Consider the following 25689-nt stretch of genomic DNA (forward strand, 5'->3'; position numbering starts at 1 on the left):
AGGTGCAGGCACGAGAGGGGACACAGGAAAGGTGCTGGAAAAACAGCTTATCAACTTGCAGGTCCTGAGACACAAAGTCACTACTTGCTGAGAGGTCCCTCAGGAGAGAGTGCTAAAGGTTCAGTTTTAGCCAAGTAGATGGGATGAGAGCAAGGGTAATGAGTAAATGCCCTTGTTGAGGGTCAAGAGGTACCCCCTATTTTTGAGGATCAGGAAGTACCCACCATTAAGTGCCTTATTGCAGGAGTACACAAGAAAAGACTGGAGGAGATTTCAGGGGTGGGTTTGAATGACAGTAGATCACAGGTGAGAGTAGGAAGAGAAACTCATGCAGGGGCCAACCCTATTACAAGGATACATCTGGTCCCCTGATAGACATACTCTGAACCTGTTTTGGGGGATGTTGAGGCAGTGGGAAAAGAAAACGTTTTAAAATTTTACAAGAACGTAGTCTAGACAAAAATGATTAGAATTAATAAGACAATTTATCAATGTACAAATCAATTGTATTTCTATATATCACCAACAGAGAGGTAAACAATGAAATTATAAAATATCATTTACAAGAGCATTTAAAATTTCAAGTATTATGAAATGAATGTTATAAAAACGTATAAGACTTTTATAAGAAACATGATTCAGTAACTTTATTCAGAGACATTAAAGAAGGCCTAAACAAGTGGGGTGATACACAGTGTTAATAGATTTTAAGACCTCATATTGTAAAGATGAGGTCATTTACTCAAAGGATTTATAGATTCAATGCAGTACCAATACAAATCCCAAACACTTTTCCGTGTGTGTGTGTGTGTAAATTCACAAGGTGAATTAAAATTATATTTGAAAATATAGGGGTTTCAGGGTGGCTCTAGTGTCTGACTCTTGAGTTTTGCTCAGGTCATAATCTCATGGTTCCTGGGTTGGAGCTCTGCTTCAGGCTCTGTGGTCATGGTGGGGCCTGCTAGGGCTTCTGTCTCTCTCTCTGCCCTTCCGCCACTCACACTGTCTCAGTCTCTCCCAAAAATAAGCTTTTTAAAATTTTTATTTGAAATTATAAAGGGCCTAAAGAACAGAGACAGGCTTATAGAAGAAGAATACGGTGGGAGACCTTGCTTTATCGGATTGTATGGCGTGGAAAGCTCCCACAGCTAAAACATAGTACCGGCTCAGGGATAAACAAGTGACCAATGGAACAGGACGTCCTAACTCAGAGCCATGCAGGTAAGGAGACTTGGTAAGGAGACTTGATATTATGACAGTACTACCTAGCAGTGGGGGGACAGGGACTAAACGATGCTGCTGGAATAATTATCTGCACAGTAGTCACAAAAACAAAAGACTGGGTGGGCTGTTACTAACGATACACAGGATCCTTCTTTAATGTATTCAGTTTCTGTTGGGAAACGAAACACAAGAGTTACTCTTCTGGCGTGGATCGCGAGTGCCAGCGTCTGCTCCACAACCGTCCTTCATCACGAAGTACACATCCAGAGCGCTCTCCTCGTATCGCCTCTGCTCCTCCAGATCCAGTTCTAGTCTCCTAAATCCCCGTTTTCTCAAATGTGCCGTGAACGCCTCCGGATTCCCAGCCCTGAAGTCCGCTTTTCGCTGTACGGACCCAGACCTTCCCAAAATGGCCGCTCCCGCGGAGCGGCTGACAAAGGGCGACGAGACAGAGTGGGCGCAGCCACTTCCGGTCAGGTCGGAAGACTGTAGGAGAGAGCGCTGAAGGCCTACTAAGCATGCGCGACGGCACTGACAGCCTCGGCTGCGGTAGAAGAACCGGAGAGGAGAAGTCTCGAAAAGTGGACAAAGGATGGGCTGGATCTGCACCTTTCGGGTCTGGGCAGCCTACTCCGGTCGCCTACGGTGGCCATGTCGCTCTTCGTACGGCGCACGACGCAAGATGGCGGCGCACGGTCCGCAATGGCCGTTCCCATCGCTACGCAAAGACATCGTCGCGGCGGAGTTAGCCAGCGGTAATTCTAACCAGGGCCGGAGTGAGGGTTTGTGGATTGATCGCTCACGCCAGAGTGCTATTGAGTCTGAGTAATGGCTCGGGACACGGGCCAGCACACCAGGTGAAAGGAAGCGGAAGTGACGAACCGAGGATTGGGTTCCCAGGGCGTAAGGTCACAGATTCGCGGTCGACGTTACGTGAGGTTTGTGCAAGCGGCTTTCTGAGCGCCGCGCTACGGGAATGCGGCGACTTGAAATGCGGTTGGCGGTGGCTACTCGTAGGTAGGTGGTTGTTTAAGGCGGCTTCGGGGCTGGCGGAGGCTTGGGCTGGCATCAGTGTTTCGGACCAGCGACCATTCCTGCTAATAGCGACAGGTGTGCACCGGATTGCGTCCCCAGGCCGTAGACCGAGGCCCCGGGAGAGCCACTGACCAAGGGGCCCATTGGGGTCCGGTCGGTGAGGAAAGGATTGGGGATTAGTCATCTGGGGCTCCTGTGGTCCGAGTTTGAGCATCCGAGAGGTTCGTGATCCCTGTAAAAATAGGTGTCTAGGGGGCTGTGAATATGTGCAGGACGAAGTGTGCAGCAGCATGGTGTCCGTGGGAGAGGTGGGTGGGGTTGGCACGCGAGGAGGCCTCAGGGAGACAGACATGTGGTGTGTATGAAGCATTGAAGTATTTCCTTTCCCAGCTTTTCATACTGAATTTTAAGCATGAAGAAAACTCGAAAGAATAGCAAAAGGATCACAGTACACCTGCCGTAAATAGATCCATGAATTGTTAGAATTATAAACACAGGGTGTGCCCACATGTCAGCCAGTGTACACATGTGTTTGTATGCGCATGAAATCATGTTAGTCCTAGCTTTTATGTCCGTTCTGCTACTTGTTTGTGTGATTTGGGGTGAGGTACCAAGTTCTATAATTCTCAGTTTTCCCATTCAAACAAATTGGTATCTACCTCACAGGTACTCCTGAGGGCCCTTCATGACCTCATCTAAACCTAATTACTTCTCAAAGGCCCTGTTTACAAATAAACAGGAGTTTGAGCAACGTAATTTTTTTTTTTTTTTTAAAGTAGGTTCCATGCCTAAGGTAGGGCTTGAACTCGCAGCCCTGGACCTGAGATCAAGTGTGGAATGATCTACTGACTGTGTCAGCCTGGCACCACCTAGAGCATATATTAAGTCCATAACAGGTAGGTACTTGACAAAATGAAGTTATCATTATATACTTATCATCAGTTAAAGCAGATAAAAATCACCTTAAACTGTCTGTACTGTTTTGAAATGTATTTTTAAACTGAATTGTATCTCGTGGCTATTTTCCTTTTTTAGTATACAAAAGTAAGCCAGGTTAAATGCATATTTCAAAGGCTTCTGGTTTAGTTTTACCAAACTCCCCAATAATGTTCCGTTATGTAATGCTTACACAGTGTGCCAGGTTTTTCTACCAGTTCTGAAAAGTCTTATATGTCTCCTCATCATTGTGAGAATATATATAGTCTAGCCTAGAAGTATAATTTCTGACATAAAATAGATGAATTTTTATCTAGAGGAAAAAGCCAGTTTGCTTTTGTACCACCTTATTCTCTCATCAGCAATGTAAAAGTGCCTGTTGATCTAGAAGCTTTCCAACCCTTAGTATTTTCATTCTTGCTTTTTGACCATCTTTTGAGTGTCAGAGTCATTTCATTGTGGTCCTCATATTCACTGTTCTCATAACTACGATGGCTGATCGTCTTTTTTTTTTTTCTTAATGTTTATTTATTTTGAGAGAGAGAGAAAGAAAGAGACAGGGCGAATGGGGAAGGGGCAGAGAGAGAGGAGAAAGAGAATCCTAGGCAGGCTCCACGCTGTCAGCACAGTACCTGATGTGGGGCTCAAACTCCCAAAACCATGAGATCATGACCTGAGCTGAGACCAAGAGTCAGACACTTAACCGACTGAATCACCCGGTGCCCCTGATCATCTTTTTATATGTTCATTAGCCAATTTTATTTTATTTACTTATTTTAATTTTCAAATTTCAGTATAGTTGATACACAACGTTACAGGTGTACAGCATAGTGATTCAACATCTTTATATATTACATTGACCAATTTTAAAACTTAGTTTTCCTTTACTCATTGTAGAGAATGGTCACATACTTAGAATGTTAGTCTTTTGCTCAGTATTTAGTGATAAACAATTTGGCTGGGCTTTGTCCCCAGTTCCTGGGAGGTAGCCTATAAATTGTTGGAATGTCCTAAGTGATGGGAGTGTCTTTGTTATTATTCATGATGGGCCTGTAGATAGTTTATGCCAATGAAGGGACACAGGATGGGGCTATTTATTCCAGAAAGACCAACCATGCGATTAGAAGGTTGGGGCTTTGAGCCTGTTGATACCAGCCCAGCCTCCCAAGATGGTAGGGGTGCTGGAGGCTGAGTCACATGGCCAGTGATTAGATCAATCCTGCTTACTGATTAATGAAATTCTAATAAAAACTATAGACATTGAAACTCAGGTGAGCTTCTGTGGTTGGCAAAACCCTACATATTGTCACTCATGGATATGCTAGATGGTAAGTAATGTGTCCCAACTCCCAGAGGATAGGACAATGGAAGCTTCTGGTTTGGGATCCTCCTGAACCTCACCCTATTGTCCCTCTCTCCATTTGACTGGTTACAATTTGTATGCTTTTACTGTAATCTGTTATCTTGCACAGGTTCCCCCCAGGTACTTCCTAGGTTTTGTTGGTATTGTATAACCAGCAAAACCTATGGCTTTAACCCCTTTTAAGTCTTAATTGTTATTTGAATGTGAAATTCCAATTGATGTTTATACAGATCTTAAAATAGTTGCATAATGAAAATTTTGTTTCTTTTCCAGTTTTCCTTCTTTCAGTTGATTTTGCCATTTTGTTGCTCAGGTTTTGATCTGTGGTACATTTTTGACTGGAGGTTCAGTGAGAGATTATCCTTGGCCCTGAGTTTAAGGAAATGTGCTGTGGATTATTTTGTAGATACTCTTTCTTGTCTATTTCTAATTTAGTAATATATTGTTTTTAATTCTGAGTGGCTTGGGTTTTTCTGACATGTCTTTTCTTCATCTTTTGAGATAATTAAATGGTTCTTATTAACTTTCCTTGTATTACTGGAATAAAGTCAATTGTGCATAGTACAGGTCTTCCTATATTCGGTTTTCTTAGTATACCTCCTACATACCAGCAGATAGAGTTATCTAGCATTTTATTTAGAGTTTTAAAAAATTATTTAATTTTTCTTAAGCTATCTCTGCCCCCAACATGGAGCTCAAACTCACAACCGTGAGATCAAGAGTTGCATCCTCGGGGTGCCTTTGTGGCTCAGTTGGTTAAGCTTCCAACTTCAGCTCAAGTCATGATCTTACAGTTCCCGAGTTCAAGCTCTGAATCAGGCTTTGTGCTTTCAGCTTTCGATCTCTGTGTCCCTCTCTCTCTCTGCCCCTCTCCCACTCATGCATGCTCCCTCTTTCTCTCTCTCTCAATAAATAAATAAACATTTAAAAAAGAGAATGCATAAAAAAAGAGAGAGAGAGAGTTGCATGCTCTACCCACCGAGTCAGCCAGGAGTCCCTTATTTAGGGTTTTTATAGTGAAGTTAATAAATGCAATTGGCCTATAAATTTCTAGTTCACATTGTCTTTGAAATCCAGTTTTGTTTTCTTCAGTTCTATAGTCTAAGACACAGCATTGTATTTTCCTTTAGAGTTCTCAGCAGTGTGATATCGAGAGTAATAAACTGTTGGTGTATTTCCAGGTTGTCCTCACATGGCTACATTAGTCTGTGGTAAATTAACTTTACATAGCCAGTTTTTTAAATGTTATTATTTATTTTTGAGAGAGAGAGACAGAGTAAACAGGGAAGGGTCAGAGAGAGAGGGAGACACAGAATCAGAAGCAGACTCCAGGCTCTGAGCTAGCTATCAGCACAGAGCCCGACGCGGGGCTCAAACCCACAAACCGGGAGATTATGACCTGAGCTGAAGTCCGACGCTTAACCAACCGACTGAGCCACCCAGGTACCCCGCGTAGCCAGGTTTAATTCTTTAATAGTCAGCTGTGTTCAGAGTACATAGGAGACCCAGCTGGGATTTTGTGTGAAGACAGTCTCAGCAAGAGATCAGCATTTTAGATTTTAGTTGAGACCTCTTTGCAGAATTTAGCGACACAAACTTTGTTTTCAGAGGCAGACAGCCTGTATTTGTTTTGCTTTTGTAAGCAAAAGTTAGCTTGATTGAGGTGTAATTTACATACCATAACACATACCGGTTGTTTTTTTTTTTTTTAATATTTTACCTTTAAGTTACCTCTCCACCCAAGGTGGGGCTCAAACTCACAACCCCAAGACCAAGAATTGCGTGCTTTACTGACTGAGCCAGCCAGGCACCACCACTTACCAGTTCTTCACTTAGAATTTGATGAGCTCTCAAAGGTATACCGTTGTGTAACCTCTACTTGAATTACGTGTAGAACTTTTCCATCAACCCCAAAAGTTCCCTGGTGCCCCTTTGTGTTTGAGTCCATACTCCTATCCTCTGTTCTCTCATCATTTATGTGCTTTCTACTGTTATATATATTCTAATACCTCATACAAATTGAGTTATGCAGTAAGTAGTTGTGTCAATGGTGAGTCCCGTTCCCTGACCTCAGTTCTTAAGTTCAGCCAAGAAAGGATTCAGAGCCAAACCCTAAAGCAAGCAAAGGGGTTTTTTTTCCCACTTGTATCATCATTTTATTTTTTTTTTTATTTTTTAAATAGTTTATTGTCAAGTTGGTTTCCATATAACACNTTTTTTTTTTTCCCACTTGTATCATCATTTTATTTTTTTTTATTTTTTAAATAGTTTATTGTCAAGTTGGTTTCCATATAACACCCCGTGCTCATCCCCACAAGTGCCCTCCTCCATGCCCATCACCCCCCTTCCCCTCCTCCCCCTCCCATTAGCCCTCAGTTTGTTCTCAGCCTTCAAGAGTCTCTCATGGTTTGCCTCCCTCCCTCTCCCCCACTATTTTTCCTCCTCTTCTCCTCCGTGGTCCTCCATTAAGTTCCTCCTAATCCTCCTATATGTGCAAACATATGGTATCTGTCCTTTTGTTTGTTGTAATTTTTTTTAATGTTTATTTATTTTTGAGAGAGGGAGAGAGACAGCATGAGTGGGGCAGGGGCCGAGAGCAGAGGAGACACACAATCTGAAGCAGGCTCCAGCCTCTGAGCTGTCAGTATAGAGCTCAGCGGAGGGCTTGAACTCACGACTGTTCAAATCTTAACCTGAGCCGAAGTCAGATGCTTAACCGACTGAGCCACCCAGGCGTCCCAAGCAAGCAAAGGTTTGATAGCAGTGTAAGCAAAAGTACACTCTGGAGATGAGAAAGCGGGCAGGCGGGCCCAGACTTGGCAGCTGCACCCTGGGTCAGGGTCATTTTTTCTTTTTATGTTTGGAGGGATTGTGGGTCATGGCTGGGGCGGTTTCGGACTAAGGTTGCAGGCAGTCATCTAAGGGACCCCTTGTACTGGAGGAGTGTTACATGGTCCTTGTCAAACTGTCCTGGCAGCCATCCCCTGGGGCGGGGGTTAAAACCACAATGGAAATGTACTGTGATGAAGCCATAGGTCGCCCTAAGGCAGTGATGCTAGCATAGAAGGCTGCCTGTCCCCTGGGCTCTTTCCCAGCTGTTTGGAGCTTGGCCTCCACCCTTCTATCTGTGGGAAATCACTCATTCCCTGCTCAGATCTAGCTAGCCGCCTACTCTGTCAGTTGTTGCTGTTTAGCTTCTTTCACTCAGAGTGATGCTTTTCAGATTAATCCATGATTTTGCATTTGTCATGAATTTATTCCTTTCCGCTCCAGTGGTACAGATATGCCACTATAAGTTTATTCCCCAGTTGATAGATATTTTGGATTTTGTGGGTAGGTTTTGGATATTCTGAATAAAGCTGCAGTGTGCATACATGTACAAGTCAGGGTGGCTGGACCATTTTGTGTTTTCACCAGCAATGCAGGAGAGGTTTTTTTCCTTCCAATCCTAGTCAGTACTTAGTATTTTCAGTCTTTTATTTTATTTTAGAGACTTTTTTTCCAAAGTTTTTTTTTTTTTGAGAGAGTGAGAATGAATCCCACGCAGGCTCTGCGCTGTCAGCACAGAGCCCGATGCAGGGCTTGAACTTACGAACCATGAGATCATCACCTGAGCTGAAGTCAGACACTTAACTGATAGCCACCCAGGTGTTCCTTGCTCTTTTAAATTATAGCCATTCTGGGGCACCTGGCTGGCTCAGTCGGTGGAGTGTGCAAGTCTCGATCCCAGAGTCGTGAGTTGGAGCCCCATGTCAGGCCTAGAGCTTTCTTATACATACATACATACATACATAAAAGACCATGCTAACAGGTTTGTAACAATATTTTATTTTGGTTTTGTGAGACCTAAACCTAACTGACTCCATTTTAGATAAAGCCTCCATCTTGAGGGTGAACTAGGCCTGAACCCAGTTCCAGGAAAAACCGCAGGAAGTACTTAGGCAGCCTCCCCTTAGTTACTTCCCTAGCAACAGCAACAGCCAATCAGTTTAAAAGAGGTGCCTATGTCCCAAGACATTCCAATTGGCAGTTTGCGGTCAGGCTAGATGGGCCGAGCCAATTGGGTACTGACAAGATAGCATGTACTAAAAGTCAACCACTGTAACCGCAGTAAAAAGCCCTGCGACCCTGAGTTCCGGGCTCCATACTATCACCACTGCATTGGGGTGCGTTGGGGTCCCTTCTCGAGCTTGAATAAAGACCCTCGTGTGTTTGGATCGGAATCGGCTCCTCGGTGGTCTTTGGGGTCTTGCGGTCTGGGCATAACATTTGGGGGCTCGTCTGGGATCCCCAAGACTCCCAGGACCCCCGAACCAGAGGGTCGACCAGCTGGTAAGAATCTCCTTCTGTTGTGTTCGTCTGTGTAACTCTGGTCTTGAGACAAATCTGTATTAGGCGACCAAAGGTGGTCAAGGCGGACGTGCTGGGGGCCACGGTTGTGGGAGACCTGGAAGACGTTCCAGGCTCCTTCTGACCTGTCAGGGAGACCTGGATGGTCTGGGCTCCTTCGGAGGAGGAGACGGAGTGCCCCTAGTCTGTGCTGATTCAGAGGCACAAGGCAGGTTGTGCCCACGATCCAACCGAAGGCCTTCATCCCAGTTTCAGTTGTCTTTCTGTGTGTGTCTGTGGCTGTCAGTTGTGTCTGTTGGACTTTATTACTGGGTGACTGAGACTGATGAAATGGGACAGACACCCTCTAAACCCCTAGACCTGTTGCTCACTCACTTCAAGATATCAGAGCTCGAGTGCACAATCTCTCCATGAAAGTTAAAAAGAGAAAATTTCAGACTCTTTGCACCAAGTAGAACAGCAGGCCTCTCGGCCCTGCATGGGCCACCCGGACCAGGTTCTGTATATCGTTGTCTGGGCCGACTTGGTGGATGATCCCCCTCCATGGCTTAAACATTTTTTTACTTCCCCAGCTGCTGCCCTCCTCTGCATTGGCCCTTGTTTTAGTTACTTCTGAAAGGCTGACTCGCGACAACCTGAGTCTAAACCCTCGGCTCCTCCTCTTTATCCCATTTTGCAGGGAGAAATGGAGGGAGAGTTGATTTTTCCACCCCATACCAACCAAGGGGCCCTTACAGCCCCCTGTCAATGAGGCAGCAGCAGCAGCCCCGCCACAGCTACCAGCTGAGCCACCAGCTGACTGCACCTCCCCCCTCCCGGGGCCGCCCTCGCCCGCTGCGCCTCCCGACCTCCGCNGCCGCTCTGCTCAAGGCCCCACTGTCGGCCGGGGACTCTGGGAGGTGGCCGCGCGGGGACTACTTTGCAGAGGCATTGGCGTGGCAGCACACACGACACGCTCCCTTTTCTGAGAATCCTAGATCCCTTATTAATCTGTTAGAAACTGTCCTTTTTACTCATCAGCCCACCTGGGATGTTTGTCAGCAATTGTTGCAGGTTCTCTTCGCCACTGAGGAACAAGAACGCATCCAGAGTGAGGCCAGGAAATTGATTCCCGGCCCCACTGGGGTCCCCACAATGGACCAGGCGCGTATTGACGCGCACTTCCCCCTCACCCGCCCAGATTGGGACTACAACACAGCAGAAGGTAAGGAGCACCTCCTATGGTACCGCCAGGCTCTATTGGCAGGTCTCAGGGCTGCAGCTCACAAGCCCACTAATATGGCCAAGGTTTATAATGTCAGTCAGGGTTCCGAGGAAAGCCCCTCAGCCTTCCTCGAAAGGATAATGGAAGCCTTTCGCCAGTACACTCCCATGGATCTGGAAGCCGAATCCAGTACATCGGCAGTGGCCATGGCTTTCATTAACCAAGCGGCTCCCGATATCTGCCGCAAGCTTCAAAAATTAGAAAGACTAGGAGAAAAGAGTCTCCAAGGTTTAGTGGTCGTGGCAGAAAGGGTATATAATAACAGGGAAAGTGCAGAAGATAAACAAATTAGGGCTGAAAAGAGGCAGAACTGGGACCTGGCAAAGATACTGCTGGCTGCCACAGCAAATTCAGACAACCGAAGACACCGTCTCAAGCAACTGACCTCCCAAGAACACGGTAAGGAAGAAACCAAACGGGATGGGAAAAGACCCCATGTGGGCCGTAATCAATGTGCCTATTGCAGAGAAGAGAGGCATTGGGTCAAGGATTGTCCCAACAAGAAACCGAGACCTAAGGCCCCCATCCTGGTTATAGGGGAAGACAGTGACTAGAGGGGACGGGGTTCGGTGCCTCTCCCTGACCCCAGGGTAACCTTACAAATGGAAGGGAAATCTACAGACTCCTGGTCGATACGGGGGCCCAGCATTTTGTGCTCCTACAGCCCGGGGGCCCACTGTCAGCCAAAAGGTCATGGGTTCAAGGAACGACAGGAGTCAAGCAATACCCATGGACTACCCGAAGAACTGGATTTGGGCATGGGTCGGGTATCCCACTCATTTATGGTCATCCCAGAATGCCCCTGCCCCCTTCTGGGCTGTAATTTACAGACAAAACTGGGGGCACAAATCCATCTCTCCCCTGATGGAACAAAAGCGTTGGTCCCCTGGCGTCGGCCTGTGGCCTGTCTCTCCAAGAAACTGGAGCCTGTGGCATCCGGTTGGCCACCATGTCTCCGCATGATTGCAGCTGTGGCCCTGCTGGTTAAGGATGCAGATAAATTGTCTATGGGGAAGAGCTGGCCTTCACTACCCCTCATGCAATAGAGGGAGTTCTAAAGCAACCACCAGATCGATGGCTCAGTAATGCCCGCATGACCCACTATCAGACTCTGCTACTCAACCCTCCCAGAATTATTTTCCAGGCCCCGGCCGCCTTGAACCCAGCTACATTGCTGCCTGACCTGGACTTAGAGGCTCCCCTCCATGACTGTGCCGAGATCGTGGCCCATATTCATGCCACCCGTCCGGACCTGCAGGACGTCCCGTTGCCAGATGCGGAGGTCACCTGGTACACAGATGGCAGTAGCTTCATACAACAAGGACTGAGGTATGCCGGAGCCACAGTGGTATCCGCCGAAAAAGTCATTTGGGCGGAGCCGGAACCTCAGCATAGAAGGCTGAGCTAATTGCACTTACTAAAGCTTTAACTCTGGGGCAGGGCAGAAAACTAAATGTTTACACAGACAGTCGATGTGCCTTCGCCACCGCTCAGGTCCATGGGGCAATTTATAAAGAAAGGGGGCTCCTCACAGCAGAGGGAAAGACTATAAAAAATAAAGAGAAGTACCTAGCTCTCCTCAAAGTTTTATGGCTCCAAACAAAACAAAACAAAAAAAAAAACCCCACCAAACTAGCTATCATCCATTGTCCAGGCCATCAAAAGGACATAACTGAGATAGCCAGAGGCAACAATATGGCCGACCAGGGCTCTAAAGAAGCGGCCCTCAAGGGCACCCCAGTCCTGGCAGTCAAACTCATAAATCCGGGGGACCCCAACCTACCAGAGACTTCTCGTTACTCACTCGAGGGCCTACAGTGGATTAAAGGACTACCTACGACTCAATGTCTTAAGGGCTGGTGGAGGTGCGCGGATAACAAAATCATCCTGCCCGAAGAAATGGGAATAAGGGTTCTGTCAAAATACACCGAGCATCCCACATGGGACAGAGAAGACTACAAGACCTGGTTAGACAGTCACACATTAAAATTAAAGATGCCAACTCCAAAACTGAACAAATCGTCAGCAAATGCAAGGCCTGTTAACTGACCAACGCTATCCGGAACCCCCATAATCCTGGAACACGTCTAGGAGGGAGACGCCCAGGGGCTTACTGGGAAACTGACTTCACTGAGGTAAAACCTGGCAGGTATGGCTACAGGTACTTACTAGTCTTTGTAGACACTTTTTCAGGATGGACTGAGGCATATCCCACCAAACACGAAACTGCACAGGTGGTGGCAAAGAAGCTGCTAGAAGACATCCTACCAAGGTATGGATTTCCTCAGATGATAGGGTCAGATAATGGACCGGCTTTTGTGTCCAAGGTACGTCAGAGCCTAGCCACGACCCTGGGGATTGATTGGAAATTACACTGTGCTTATAGACCCCAGAGCTCAGGACAGGTAGAAAGAATGAATAGAAGCTTAAAAGAGACCCTTACCAAATTGGCCCTTGAGACTGGCGGTGACTGGGTGGTCCTCCTCCCCTTTGCCCTATACAGGGTGTGTAATTCCCCATATCAAATGGGATTGACTCCGTTTGAGATCATGTTTGGTAAAGCACCCCCCATGATACCCCACCTACAGCATGAGGCCATTGAGGAGTTTGAAGAAGCCCGTCTCCTCCAAGACCTCAGAGGCCTCCAATGGGTTCATAAACGTGTTTGGCCTAAACTGCGTGCCCTTTATGAAACAGGTCTACCACCGGAGCCACACAGGTACCACCCCAGTGACTGGGTCTACGCGAAGAGACACCGCCAGGGCAACTTGGAATCACCCTGGAAGGGACCTTATGTTGTGCTACTGACCACCCCAACGGCCCTAAAGGTAGACGGCATTGCTGCCTGGTTCCATTACACCCACGCCAAACCAGCTGACCCGTTTGCCAACAAGGACGACTACCTGGCTCCGAATCCAGATTGGAAGGCCGTCAAGGACCCAGGAAACCCACTAAAGCTCAAACTACAGCGGAAAACATGAACTGGCCTTTACTATTGGGACTACTGACTGTATGTACTCTGCCTTGTCGAGCCAACCAAAACCGAAATCCTCACCAACCCCTCCAAGTAACATGGCAGGTCATTACGCCTAGTTCAAATCAAGCCATAGTTACTAAGGTTGAGCCCCATCCTCCCGATACATGGTGGCCTACACTTGAATTTGACCTTTGCAGCTTATTTGAACAAGACCCATTGCATGAAGGGAGAATAGGGATCCCTGGATGTGGTACCCATACTGCCCAGCAGGAGTTACACGGAACCTGTTTTTATGTATGTCCGGCCCCAATTTCTAGTGACAAGGCAGCTCAATGTGGAGGCCGGTCAGATTATTATTGTCGGGAATGGGGCTGTGAGGCCACGGGATCTTGCAGTTGGATCCAGGACTCTCAATCTCTCATTTCCCTCCAGCGCAAACACTCAACCGCCCCCTGTAAGCCTGGCTCTAGATGTAATCCTTTACAATTAACATTCACCGACAAGGGTAAAAGAACTAAGGACTGGGACAAAGGTCTAACCTGGGGATTAAGACTATATAAATCAGGGTATGATACAGGAGTACTGTTTATGGTCAAGCGGGTCCTTGCCCCCTTTCAATCAGAATCAAGAGAGACCATAGGCCCTAATGAGGCCCTAATTCCAATCCACCCGACCCCCAGGCGACCCCATACTACTACCATTACTATTAACAGTACCCTGTCACCTAAGTCCATGGGAACCACCATCCTCAAGGAGACAGAGCCAGAGCCCTTAGGGGACCTGATGGTTCTTAATTCTACCAGGCCTGGCCAGAAGAAAACAAGAGTATGAGCTGAGCCAGAGTTGGTTCGAGAAATGGTATAACAGCTCCCCTTGGCTAACTACCCTGATTTCTACTTTATTAGGCCCCCTACTGATTATATTGCTGTTACTAACCTTTGGACCTTGCATTCTTAATAGACTGGTTATATTTATAAAAGAACGCTTGGGGGCCATCCAATTAATGGTCCTCCAGTCACAATACCAACATCCCCAAAACACAGATAGGCCTGGTGACCTCGAGCTCCTAGAGGCCCCATGATTGGGTCCACAGAAGTCTCAAGAAAAGGGAATGTGAGACCTAAACCTAACTGACTCCACTTTAGATAAAGCTTCCATCTTGAGGGTGAACTAGGCCTGAACCCAGTTCCAGGAAAAACCGCAGGAAGTACTTAGGCAGCCTCCCCTTAGTTACTTTCCTAGTAACAGCAACAGCCAATCAGTTTAAAAGAGGCGCCTATGGGGGCGCCTGGGTGGCTTAGTCGGTTAAGCGTCCGACTTTCGCTTAGGTCATGATCTCACGGTTCGTGGGTTCGAGCCCCACGTCGGGCTCTGTGCTGACTGCCAGCTCAGAGCCTGGAGCCTGTTTCAGTCTGTGACTCCCTCTCTCTCTGACCCTCCCCTGCTCACGCTGTCTCTCTCTCTCCTAGAAATAAATAAAACATTAAAAAAAAAAAAAAGAGGCGCCTATGTCCCAAGACGTTCCTGTTGGCAGTTTGCAGTCAGGCCAGACGTACTAAGTCAACCTATCAGGAGACTGCCAAGCTGGAAAGCCCCCGAATCCCACTGTAACCGCAATAAAAAGCCCTGCGACCCTGAGTTCCAGGCTCCATACCATCACCGCTGCAACGGGGTGCGTTGGAGTCCCTGCTTGAGCTTGAATAAAGACCTTCGTGTGTTTGCATCGGAATCGGCTCCTCGGTGGTCTTTGGGGTCTCGCGATCTGGGCATAACGGTTTTAATTTGTTTTCATCGTGTAACCTAAAACAGCTTTTCGTGTGCTTAATCGCTGTCTCTACATTTGGGAGGAAGTGTCTGTTTAAATCTTTTGTTCCTTTTTTTACTAGATTGTCTCTTTTGTGAAGTTGGAAAAGTTCTTCATATTTTTTAGATAGAAGTCTTTTAATCAGGTATGCACTTCGTTAATGTTTTACTCTGGCTTGATCCTTCATTTATTAAGTGTATTTTGCGCCTCAAAAATTTTTAGTAAGGAGGAAGTCAAATTTATCAATTTTTTTTGGTTTGTTTATTGTGCGTTTTGTGCCCTGTAAGAAATCTTTGCCTAATCCAAGATCACTTAAAATTTTTCTGTGCTTGGGACATCTGGGTGGCTTAGTCAGTTAAGCATCCAACTCTTGATTTCAGCTCAAGTCATGATCTCATGTGCACTGACAGCAGAGGCTGCTTGGAATTCTCTTTAACTTTCTCTCTCTCTGCCTGTACCCTGCTTCCTCCCTCCTTCTCTCTCCTCTCTCTCTCAAAATAAATAAATAAACTTAATTTTTTTTCCTGTGCTTTCTTCTAGAAGTGTCACAGTTTCAGTTCTTATATCTGTAATCTATTTGAGTTAATTTTGGTATGAGGTAAACACAAATGTCCTAGTGTTTCAGTCACGGTTGTTAAACATTTTATTAGTTTTTCATAATGTTCAGGGGCATCTGGGTGGCTCAGTCGGTTGAGCTTCCGACTTCGGCTCAGGTCATGATCTCACGGTTCATGGGTTCAAGCCCCGCGTCGGGCTCTGTGCTGACAGCCAGCTCAGAGCCTGGAGCCTGTTTCCAATTCTGTGTCTCCCTCTCTCTCTGACCCTCCCCTGCTCACGCGCTCTCTCTCTCTCTCTCTCAGAAATAAATAAAAAACATTTAAAAAAATTTAAGTTTTTCATAATGTTCATGCTTGTTTCTAATGTGTTGCATATATGGAGTATATATAATAGCATTTAAAAAATTTTTTAATGTTTATTTATTTTTGAGAGTGAGACAGAGCATGAGCAGGGGAGGGGCAGAGAGGGAGACACAGAATCAGAAGCAGGCTCCAGGCTCTGAGCTGTCAGCACAGACCCTGGTACAGGGCTCAAATCCACAAACCACAAGATCAGGACTTGAGCCTAAGTCAGACACTCAACCAACTGAGTCACTCAGGTGCCCCTATAATAGCATTTTTAGTGTACTGAGTGCCAGGTCTCTCCCTTTGATCATTTTTGTCTCTTTGTCTTGCTTGATTTCCCCCCCTAGCCATGGGTTATATTTCCTTGCTTCTGTGCATGTCTGGTAACTTTTGATTGGACATCATATAATGTCAGCCTCACGCAGTTTGCAGGATTTTCTTTTATTCTTTTAACTACTTTTGAGGTTTACTCTGGGATGTAACCAAGTTACTTTGAAAGAGTTTGATTCTTTGGAGGCTTTCTTTTAAGCTTTCTTAGGTGGGGCCATAAGAGTCTTTTTGGTCTAGGATTATTTTGTCCCCATTATTGAGGTAATATTCTCCTGAGACTTCTGCACATTTGGAGACCAGGCATATTAGAAGGTCTTTCCACCCAGGCTCGTGGGAACACTGGTTGTTCCTGATCCTGTGTGAGCTCCAGGAATTGTTGCACCTTCTCCTTTCCACGGCCTTGGTAGTTTTCTCATAATTCATTAGACCTTAGCCAGAGACTCAAAGGAACCCTCTTTGCATCTCCAGAGTGAGTTTGCCCTCTCTCTCTTCTCTGGTATACTGCCTGGCAAGTGCTAGTCATCTTTACTTCCTCAGACTTTGAATTTTTATCATTAATTCAGCAAGACTGCTAGGCTCTTTGGGTTCCTTCTCCCTGACTGTGGCCTGGAGGTCTCCAGGCAGTGAGTCTCAAGCACACCAGTGTCACACCTTGCTCCTCATCTCTGACTTCTGTGTCTAAAATGGTCATTTTCGATATTTTCCCCATTTTTTTAGTTGGTTAGGCCAAAAGGATAATTCATCATTCTGGTAATTTTCCCTGGAAATCAGAGAGTCTATCACTTCTGAGGGTTCGTGTTTTAATCCTTGGTCCACCAGTTACCGTGTGGCTTTTAGTTAGGTGTTTGACCTTTCCTTTCCTTTCTTTTCTTTTCTTCCAAATGGAATAATTATAGTCTAGTTACTAGGGTTGTGAGGGTTAAGTGAGAAAAGAAGATCCTTAAAAACAGTTCCTTGCCTGTATAGGAACTTGCTTTTATTATCATTTCCGTACCAAACACATCTTTCTTTGAATCCATAGATGCTGCCTTCCCAGAATGAGGCACTTCCTATATGGGAAAAACAGTAGATCTCACGTCTAGAAATTTATCCTTGCTGAGGATACGCTTCACACCAGACTCCTGGATGCTGAAAATGATGGAGTCCCAGGTGAGCTGTTTATTTCCCATATTTCTAGAGGTTTATAAAAATGTATACAATCTGGGGTGCCTGGGTGGCTCAGTCGGTTAGGTGTCCGACTTCGGCTCAGCTCAGGTCATGATCTCACGGTTTGTGGGTTTGAGCCCCGCATCAGGCTCTGTGCTGACAGCCAGCTCAGAGCCTGGAGCCTGTTTCAGATTCTGTGTCTCCCTCTCTCTCTGACCCTCCCCTGCTCATGCTGTCTCTCTCTCTCAGAAATAAATAAAATATTTTTTAAAAAAGTACACAATCTGATGCTTGCCAGAGGGTAAGGGGGTGAGGAGTTGGACAAAATGGGTGAAGGGAAGTAGAAGATACAGGCTTTGAATTATGGAATGAATATGTCATGGGAATAAAAGCTACAGCATAGGGGAGCACCTGGGTGGCCCAGTCAGTTGAGTGGCCAACTCTTGATTTTGCTCAAGTCATGATCCCAGGGTCTTGGGATGGAGCCCCACATCCCACTCCACACTGAGAGTGCTTAAAATTCTCTCTCTCACCTCTGCATCTCTCCTACTCACACTCTTTCTCTCTAAAATAAAAAAAATTAAAAAAACTTTTTAAATGTACGATATAGGGAATATAATCAATGAGATTGTAATAGTGTTGTGTGGTGGCAGAGGGTCACTACACACGCAGTGAGCACAACATAACTGTGATTCTTGACTCACTATTGTACAGCTGAAACTAATATAACATCGTGTGACAACTAATTAGTTAACAATTTAAAACATGTACACAATCAAAGTGAGCAATGTATATAGATACATTGCAGCTGGGAGTGATATGCTTAGACCAGGAGATAGAATAAATGATCCAGAGGAGCCAATGAGGAAGAGAGTTCTATCTAATCTGCATGTCACATGTTGCAAGGTGGGAAAATTGCCACATAAACTATGGGATCTGGAGCTGAGTTGCAGACATTTCTGTGGTAATACTGGAAACCATTACAAAAAAATGAAAACATGTTATAAGATTTACTTTGTGGGGCGCCTGGGTGGCTCAGTTGGTTAAGCATCTGACTTCGGCTCAGGTCATGATCTCACAGTTCATGGGTTCAAGCCCTGCGTCGGGCTCTGTGCTGACATCTAGCTCAGAGCCTGGAGCCTGCTTCACATTCTGTGTCTCCCTCTCTCTCTGAGCCTCCCCTGCTCTCTCTGTCTCTCAGAAATAAAACATTTTAAAAAGTTTATTTAATAAAAAAGTTTTAAAAAGTATTTACTTTGTATAGGGATGCCTGGGTGGCTCAGTCGGTTAAGTGTCCAACTTTGGCTCAAGTCATGATCTCACCACTTGTGAGTTTGAGTCGCGTGTTGGGCTCTGTCCTGACAGCTCAGAGTCTGGAGCCTGCTTCAGATTCTGTGTCTCCCTCTCTCTGCCCCTCCCCTGCTTATGCTGTCTCTCTCCCAAAAATTAATAAGCATTTAAAAAAAAAGATTTACTTTGTATATAAGGAGGAAACACGTGAATTTTTTGAGTAAGTATTTCCCAGACATTATGTGTGAAGAAGTGTACTCGAACATCAATGGGTCTTCCTCTTCTGTTCTTCTCTGGAATATGGACCCAGTGAATGGTCATCTTCCAAAGGAAATGCGGGAGATATAAAAGGCATAGCTAGAAAACTTTAAAAAAAAAATCTCTTCTTATCTGCAAAGAGAGGAGTAATGCGTACCTAAGGGTCGTTGTACAGATCATTACGTTAACACATTACATTAACAAACACGTTAGGTGTTTAGAGCAATACATAGCACACAGTGTTTTCTGTTTACTTTTGTATCATGAGTTAACATGTAGCACAGTCAATTTCTACAAGGTAATTTGAACTTAACATCCTTTTGTATATGAGAAACACTGCAGGGGCGCCTGGCTGACTCAGTTGGAAGAGCATGCGACTCTTGAGCTTGGGGTCATGAGTTTGAGCCCTACATTTGGTGTAGAGATTACATACATACATACATACACCAACTAACTTAAAAAAAAAAAAAAGAAAAACACTGCAGTGTCTACCATGTATCTGCAGAAAATGTGTACACTCACTGCAAGGTCTGTTGCTGCCTGTAACCAGGACATCTGTTCTCTCTGGCCTCTTCTGTCTCGCTGAACTTTTTGCAGCTCTTTGAAGTCAGTATGGTATTTAACACTTCTTTTTTTTTTTTTTTAAGGTTTTTATTTACTTTGAGAGAGAGGGAGAGAGCACAATCAGGTTAAGGGCAGAGAGAGGATCCCAAGCAGATTCAGCACTGTCAGCACAGAGCCCAATTTGGGCTTGAACCCACAAACCGTGAGATCATGACCTGAGCTAAAATCAAGAGTCAGCTGTCCCACTGACTGAGCCACCCAGACGCCCCAATATTTAACACTTTTAACTTCTCTCCCTTTGGAAGACTCGTGGCTCCCACCTGGTCTAGCTCTTCTGTGGGGCACACCACTAAACATGCTGGGTGCAGCTCCAGCTTGACCTCTTCTTCAGAACTATTATTTGTTCACCTACTTGTGCCCATGTTTTAACTTGAGTATACTTCTGTCATAACCCTTAAACCATAATGTCTTCCCATATGTCAGCTCTGTGAAGGAGTGTAGTTGCCACTCTGTGCAATCAGAAGCTACATGAAGGCTGGATTATGCTTTACTTCTTTTTTTATTGTAGTGTGTAGTAGGTAACATTAAATATTCATTTTTTACAAGTTAATTTGAGAGAGAGTGTATGTGTGCACATGAGTGGGGGAGGGGCAGAGAGAGGGAGAGAGAGAGAATCCTAAGCAGGGTCCACGCTGTCAGCACAGAGCCGACTCGGGGCTTGATCTCACAAACCATGTGATCATGACCCGAGCTGAGCTCAAGAGTTGGACATTTAACTGTCTGAGCCACTCAGACACCTCAACATTAAATGCTTCTAAGGTGGGTTACAGATGGTTAGGCAAAGTTTTAGCAACATTTTGCATGGGTGAGTGAATGAGTGAAGAAGTAAATGAAGAATGCAGAAAGTATAGTTTAAATGAATTTATTAGCCCACAAAGCATAAATCAAAACTAAGATGGAGAAATACTTGTTTGTAAATGTCTGTAGTAAAAATAATCAGAATAATATCTGTCTCCTACATCTTATTCCATTATATTAACTCCAGATCAAAAAGGGTTATGTTATTACAGGGCTTATTGTCATTCAGTGATGTGACTGTGGATTTCACCTGGGAAGAATGGCAGCTGCTAGATACTGTTCAGAAGAACCTCTACCGGGATGTGATGTTGGAAAATTATAGCAACCTGGTGTCATTGGGTAAAGACAACTTTCCTAAATATCTCAACATGAGCCCATTAATTGCCTGGGTTTTTTTTTCCCCCATTGCTACAATTTATGGGTACTCTGATATCCTCAATGATTTTGGACTTGGATAGGTGATAGAACCTATTTTCTTTATGACCAGACAGTGACGGTACTTATTTTCAGTTTCGGAATGAAGAGTTTCTGTTCTGCTGAGATTTACTTTCTGTTCCCTGAAACGGAACTTTCCCTCAATAGGCTCTAGTACTGCTCACTTCTCTGTGATTACCCCTTGACAGGTTATCCAGCTCCCAGGCCAGAAGCAACAGTTCACATGGAGAAAGGAACGCAAGGACTGGTAGAGAAAGAATTCCCAAGTCCATGTAGTCCAGGTCAGTACACTGGTGCAGTGGGAGTTAGCAGAAGCCAAGGGACAGTTGATCGTTGGTGCTTTGGGACCCTTGTTAGTTTAGGTTTTTTTCTCATAGTCTTTGAACCTTTAGAGGTGACTTAAAGTGAGTGAAAAGAGTGCACCAGTGTGAATGGTGCTTCCTTCTCCTAGCATATACGACTCATTTGCTAGCCACGTCAGAGAAGACATACCTCCTTTTATCTACCCTGGGTCAGATCTTGGCCTGTTTCATTCAGTGTTTCCTTTTTGGCTCAGTTCTTTTGCATCTTGTTAGACACAGCCCACCTTCCCCGTGTCTTATCCATATTCACGTAGCTCTTCTTCTTCTTTTTAAGAGGTATACTTTTTTTTTTTGAGATCGAGCGAGCAGAGAGGGGAGGAAGGGGGGAGACAGAGAATCCCAAGCAGGCTCTGCGCTATTAGTGCAAAGCCTGACATGAGGATTGAACCCACAAACCGTGAGATCATGACCTGAGCCAAAGTTGGACACTACCGACTGAGCCACTCGGCACCCCGATGTAGCCCTTCTGTTACACTTTCAGAGACTTCATAGATTCCCTCTGAAATTTGATGATACCCATGTCTTTCAGTTCATTACTTATTATCTGTCTCTTGTATTCAATACTTCCAACCTCTACTGTGCACCTACTGTATCACTTTCTCCATTCTCTTTAGATGCAGACTTGAGATTCCATCCCCCTCCATTTCATAATCGTAGGATTCATTGTTTTGTTTTTTTTCCCCCAGAAGTAACGTGCCAAGTTTAGGATTGGTATCAGGAAAATATTGAGAACGATGAGTCTGTTAAGTGATAATGAAAATGCATTGAGAAAATAATTTTCTCTAAGCAAAAACTTTGTTCCGTTTGTAGAAAGATCCCGTCAATGTTTCTCAAGAGGAATAAGTTTGAAACAAAATTCAGATTCAAAATTTCAGAGTAAAAACTATGCAGAAATGAATTCCGATGAATTAAATGGCCATGGGAAATCATTTTTCCCTACCGTACGCGAAACTTGCCCAGCCCAGTCCAGTGAACATAATTCCTATGTGAAGACTTTCAGCACAATGAAAAATCTCAAAAGACATCACAGAATTCACACAGAAGGGAAACCTTACGAATGCAGTGAGTGTCCCCAATCCTTCAGATATAAGTCAAAGCTCGTAATACACCAGAGAACTCATACAGGAGAGAAGCCGTACAGATGCCCTGAATGTCAGAAGGCTTTCAGTACAAAATGTCATCTGACTCTGCACCAGAGAACTCATACAGGAGAGAAACCGTATGGATGTATTGAGTGTCCAAAGTCTTTCAGAACAAAGTATCATCTCATTTTACACCACAGGACTCATACAGGAGAGAAACCGTATGAGTGCAAAGAGTGTGGCAAAGCCTACAGAGAGAAGACAAAGCTCAGGCTGCATTATAGCACACACACAGGAGAGAAACCTTTTGAATGCAGTGATTGTGGGAAAGGTTTCGTGCAGAAGTCAAACCTGATTATCCATCAAAGAACTCATACAGGAGACAGACCCTATGCATGCAGAGAATGTGAAAAGACCTTCTGCAGTAAGTCTCAGCTTGTTGTTCACCAGCGAACTCATGCGGGAGAAAGATCGTATGAATGCAAGGAATGTGGGAAAGCCTTCAGTAAAAACTCACATCTCCTGACACATCAGAGAATTCATATAGGAGAGAAGCCTTATGAATGCAGTGAGTGTGGAAAAGCTTTCGTACACACATCACAGCTTATTGTACATCAGCGAAACCACACAGGAAGAAAACCTTATGAGTGCAAGGAATGTGGGAAAGCCTTCAGTAAAAAGTCACACTTCATAACACATCAGAGAATCCATACGGGAGAGAAGCCTTATGAATGCAGTGAATGTGGAAAAGCGTTTATAGACAACTCCCAGCTTATTGTTCACCGAAGAACTCACACAGGAGAGAAACCTTATGAGTGCAAGGAATGTGGGAAAGCCTTTAATAAAAAGTCATCCCTCATAACACATCAGAGAATCCATACAGGAGAGAAGCCTTATGAATGCAGTGAATGTGGAAAAGCCTTCATCGACAAGTCACATCTTATTGTCCATCAGCGAACTCATACAGGAGAGAAACCCTATGAATGCAGCGAGTGTGGAAAAGCCTTCATACGAAAGGCAATGCTTATTGTCCATCAGAGAACACATACAGGAGAGAAACCCTTTGTATGTCTCGAATGCCAGAAAGCTTTTAGCAGTATGGCAATGCTCAGTAGACATCAGCTGATTCATACAGGAGAGAAACCCCATGAATGCAATGAGTGTGGAAAAGCTTTCCGCCAAAAAAGCCATCTTATTATCCACCAACGGTGCCATACTGGAGAGAAACCCTATGGGTGTGTTCCATGCGGTCAGATCTTCAACCAGAAGTCACAGCTCATTAGACACCAGAGACGCCACACAGGAGAAAAACCATATCAGTGCACGCAGTGTGGGAAAGCCTTTTTTGAGAAATCGTACCTCAGTGTTCATCAGAGAAGTCACGGGGGACAGAAACCTTATCAGTGTAATGAGTGTGGGAAAACGTTCTCTGTCAAGTTCTTTCTCACTTCGCACGAGGAAATTCACACAGGAAAGAAATCTCAGGAACACAGTGAGCGCTGAAAAGACTGTAGTGAAGGGCCAGATCTCACTGAATACAAGAGAATCCACACAAGGGATGCCCTGTATGCAGGGAACATTGGGATACTTTCAGTCTTTGTCAGTTTCAGAAAACTTATCCAGGAGAGACCTTTTAAATGCAGTGAATATAGGAAAACCATCTACCACCAGTGTAGCCTAATTTTATTAGGAAAAAGCATAAAATTAGGTGAAAAGTCAACATCTTTTCTTGAAAATAAAATCCCATTATACATCATACAGAAGTAGAAGCTGTCTGCAAAAGATGTGTTTGATGGGTCATCATATAATAGTTGTCACTGAGAGGGAAAAAAAACTCATAAATGTTGTGAATCATGGAACACCTCCCAAACAAATGAGTTTTCATACCAAAGAGGATAGATGACTGAAGACATGATAAGAGATGCCTCTGGCATGAAGTCCAAAAGTTACTGTGCATCCGATAATACTTATTAAGGAGAATTACTGTAGTGTAATGATGCTGGGCCAGTTGCTTACATATAAACTTAATAATTCTGTTCCTGTCATGTTACCATTTGTTTATAGAAAATATAACATGAAGTAGTCAAGAGCAAGTAACTTCAGTATGCCAAAGGACACTTTGTTTCATGTTTGAAAATATGGAATAGTCAAAGCAGTAAATTAAAAAAGGTCCAGGGGCACCTGGGTGGCTTAGTCGGTTAAGCGTCCGACTTTCGCTTGGGTCATGATCTCGCGGTTCGTGGGTTTGAGCCCCGCGTCGGGCTCTGTGCTGACTGCCAGCTCAGAGCCTGGAGCCTGTTTCAGAGTCTGTGTCTCCCTCTCTCTCGGACCCTCCCCTGCTCACGCTGTCTCTCTCTCTCTCTCTCCTAGAAATAAATAAAACATAAAAAAAAAAAAAGTCCAAGATGTACATATTTGCTTTTGTGTCCAGAGTATTTTTGTAGCCCATGTATGTAATGAGTTTCAGGTTTCATAAGATCATGAAAGAAAATTGTATACCATAAAATTCTTGTTTGTATGAAGCATCCATCAAGAATTGCCAACATTGTAAATTTTTGTATATCTCATAAATTACAAGGGAAGTAATTAGGCTTAAAACTAATCAAGACTTTAAAAAAAAAAAAAACCCTGTAAGTGGATCTGCTATACTTTTTAGCCCTTTGGGATAATACATTTTTTATAACAAATTGTCTTCTGGCTGTCACTCAGATTTAATTAATTTAAATATATCAATACGTGTGGTGTAAAAGTTAAACTCTATAGATTAAACAAGGTCCCTTTTCAACATTTCCCCAAATCCTCCCTCCCCTTTCCATTATTATTATTTTTAACGTTTATTTTGAGAGAGAGTGTGTGTGCACGAGCAGGGGAGGGAAGGAGAGAGAGAGTGGGAGAAAAAAAATCCCAAGCAGGCTCCACACGGTCAGTGCAGAGCCCAACGCTGGGCTCAATCCCCCGAACCATGAGATCATGAGTCAAAATCAAGAGTCTAAAGTTTAACTGACTGAGCCACCCAGGTGCGCCCCAAAATACTGAGATTTAGGCGTGATGAGTAATCACAACTCTTCTGTCTCTGAGTTCTGAAAAATTGGAAGCAGCTGGTATCTGCCACACTCCCCGCTCATGTTCTCTCTAAAATAAATTTTAATTTTAAATAAATAAAACCTTAAGAATGCACATTTAAAGTAATCATTAAGGGAATAAGTAAAGGGTGTATGTTTTCCAAACTAGTCAAGGGCAAAGGCAGAATGATTAAATGCCAAAAATTATAAACTCAAAGGAAGGCAGAATATAAAGAAACACAGAATAAGCAACTCAAATAAAAAGAGGTAGATGCAAACACAAGTTTATCCGTATGCATCAAATGCTCTTGTTAAATAGTTTGTCAGACTTGATAACTAAAACAAAAATATCTTTTAAAATGAAATAACCACATAAAACATAGGATGGATTTTCTTTATTAAAAAGTATCTCATGCAAATACTAAACAGGACAAAACTGGTACAAGT

General features: G+C 44.5%; 1 protein-coding gene across 6 annotated transcripts; it reads left to right on the forward strand.

Annotated features, from left to right (window-relative positions):
* The first annotated feature begins 1955 nt into the window (after positions 1-1955).
* LOC144217619 (uncharacterized) lies at positions 1956-25307 on the forward strand. 6 transcript variants are annotated; one of them, XM_077747239.1, is made up of 8 exons: positions 1958-2241; positions 3036-3155; positions 9950-10112; positions 12870-15098; positions 17207-17334; positions 20514-20640; positions 20925-21017; positions 21909-25307. In XM_077747239.1, exons 5-8 carry the CDS (start codon positions 17239-17241, stop codon positions 23681-23683), a joined length of 2091 nt encoding a protein of 696 aa, XP_077603365.1. In that variant the 5' UTR covers positions 1958-2241; positions 3036-3155; positions 9950-10112; positions 12870-15098; positions 17207-17238; the 3' UTR covers positions 23684-25307. The 6 variants fall into 6 exon arrangements, 5 of the variants coding, with proteins under 5 accessions (XP_077603366.1, XP_077603365.1, XP_077603367.1 ...); XM_077747241.1 differs by lacking the exon at positions 9950-10112 and having other exon boundaries at positions 1959-2241; positions 20498-20640; XM_077747238.1 differs by lacking the exon at positions 9950-10112 and having other exon boundaries at positions 1959-2241; positions 3039-3155.
* Positions 25308-25689: the final 382 nt, after the last annotated feature.

The sequence above is a fragment of the Crocuta crocuta genome, unplaced genomic scaffold (genome assembly GCF_008692635.1).
Source record: "Crocuta crocuta isolate KB4526 unplaced genomic scaffold, BGI_CrCroc_1.0 scaffold334, whole genome shotgun sequence".
Classification (NCBI taxonomy): Eukaryota; Metazoa; Chordata; class Mammalia; order Carnivora; family Hyaenidae; genus Crocuta; species Crocuta crocuta.

Coding starts and splice junctions, on each gene's coding strand:
- LOC144217619 (XM_077747240.1), top strand. CDS start 17,239: ATGGGAAAAACAGTAGATCTCACGTCTAGAAATTTATCCTTGCTGAGG. Junction 17,335..20,513: donor TGAAAATGATGGAGTCCCAG/GTGAGCTGTTTA, acceptor ATGTTATTACAG/GGCTTATTGTCATTCAGTGA. Junction 21,018..21,908: donor CCCAAGTCCATGTAGTCCAG/GTCAGTACACTG, acceptor TTCCGTTTGTAG/AAAGATCCCGTCAATGTTTC.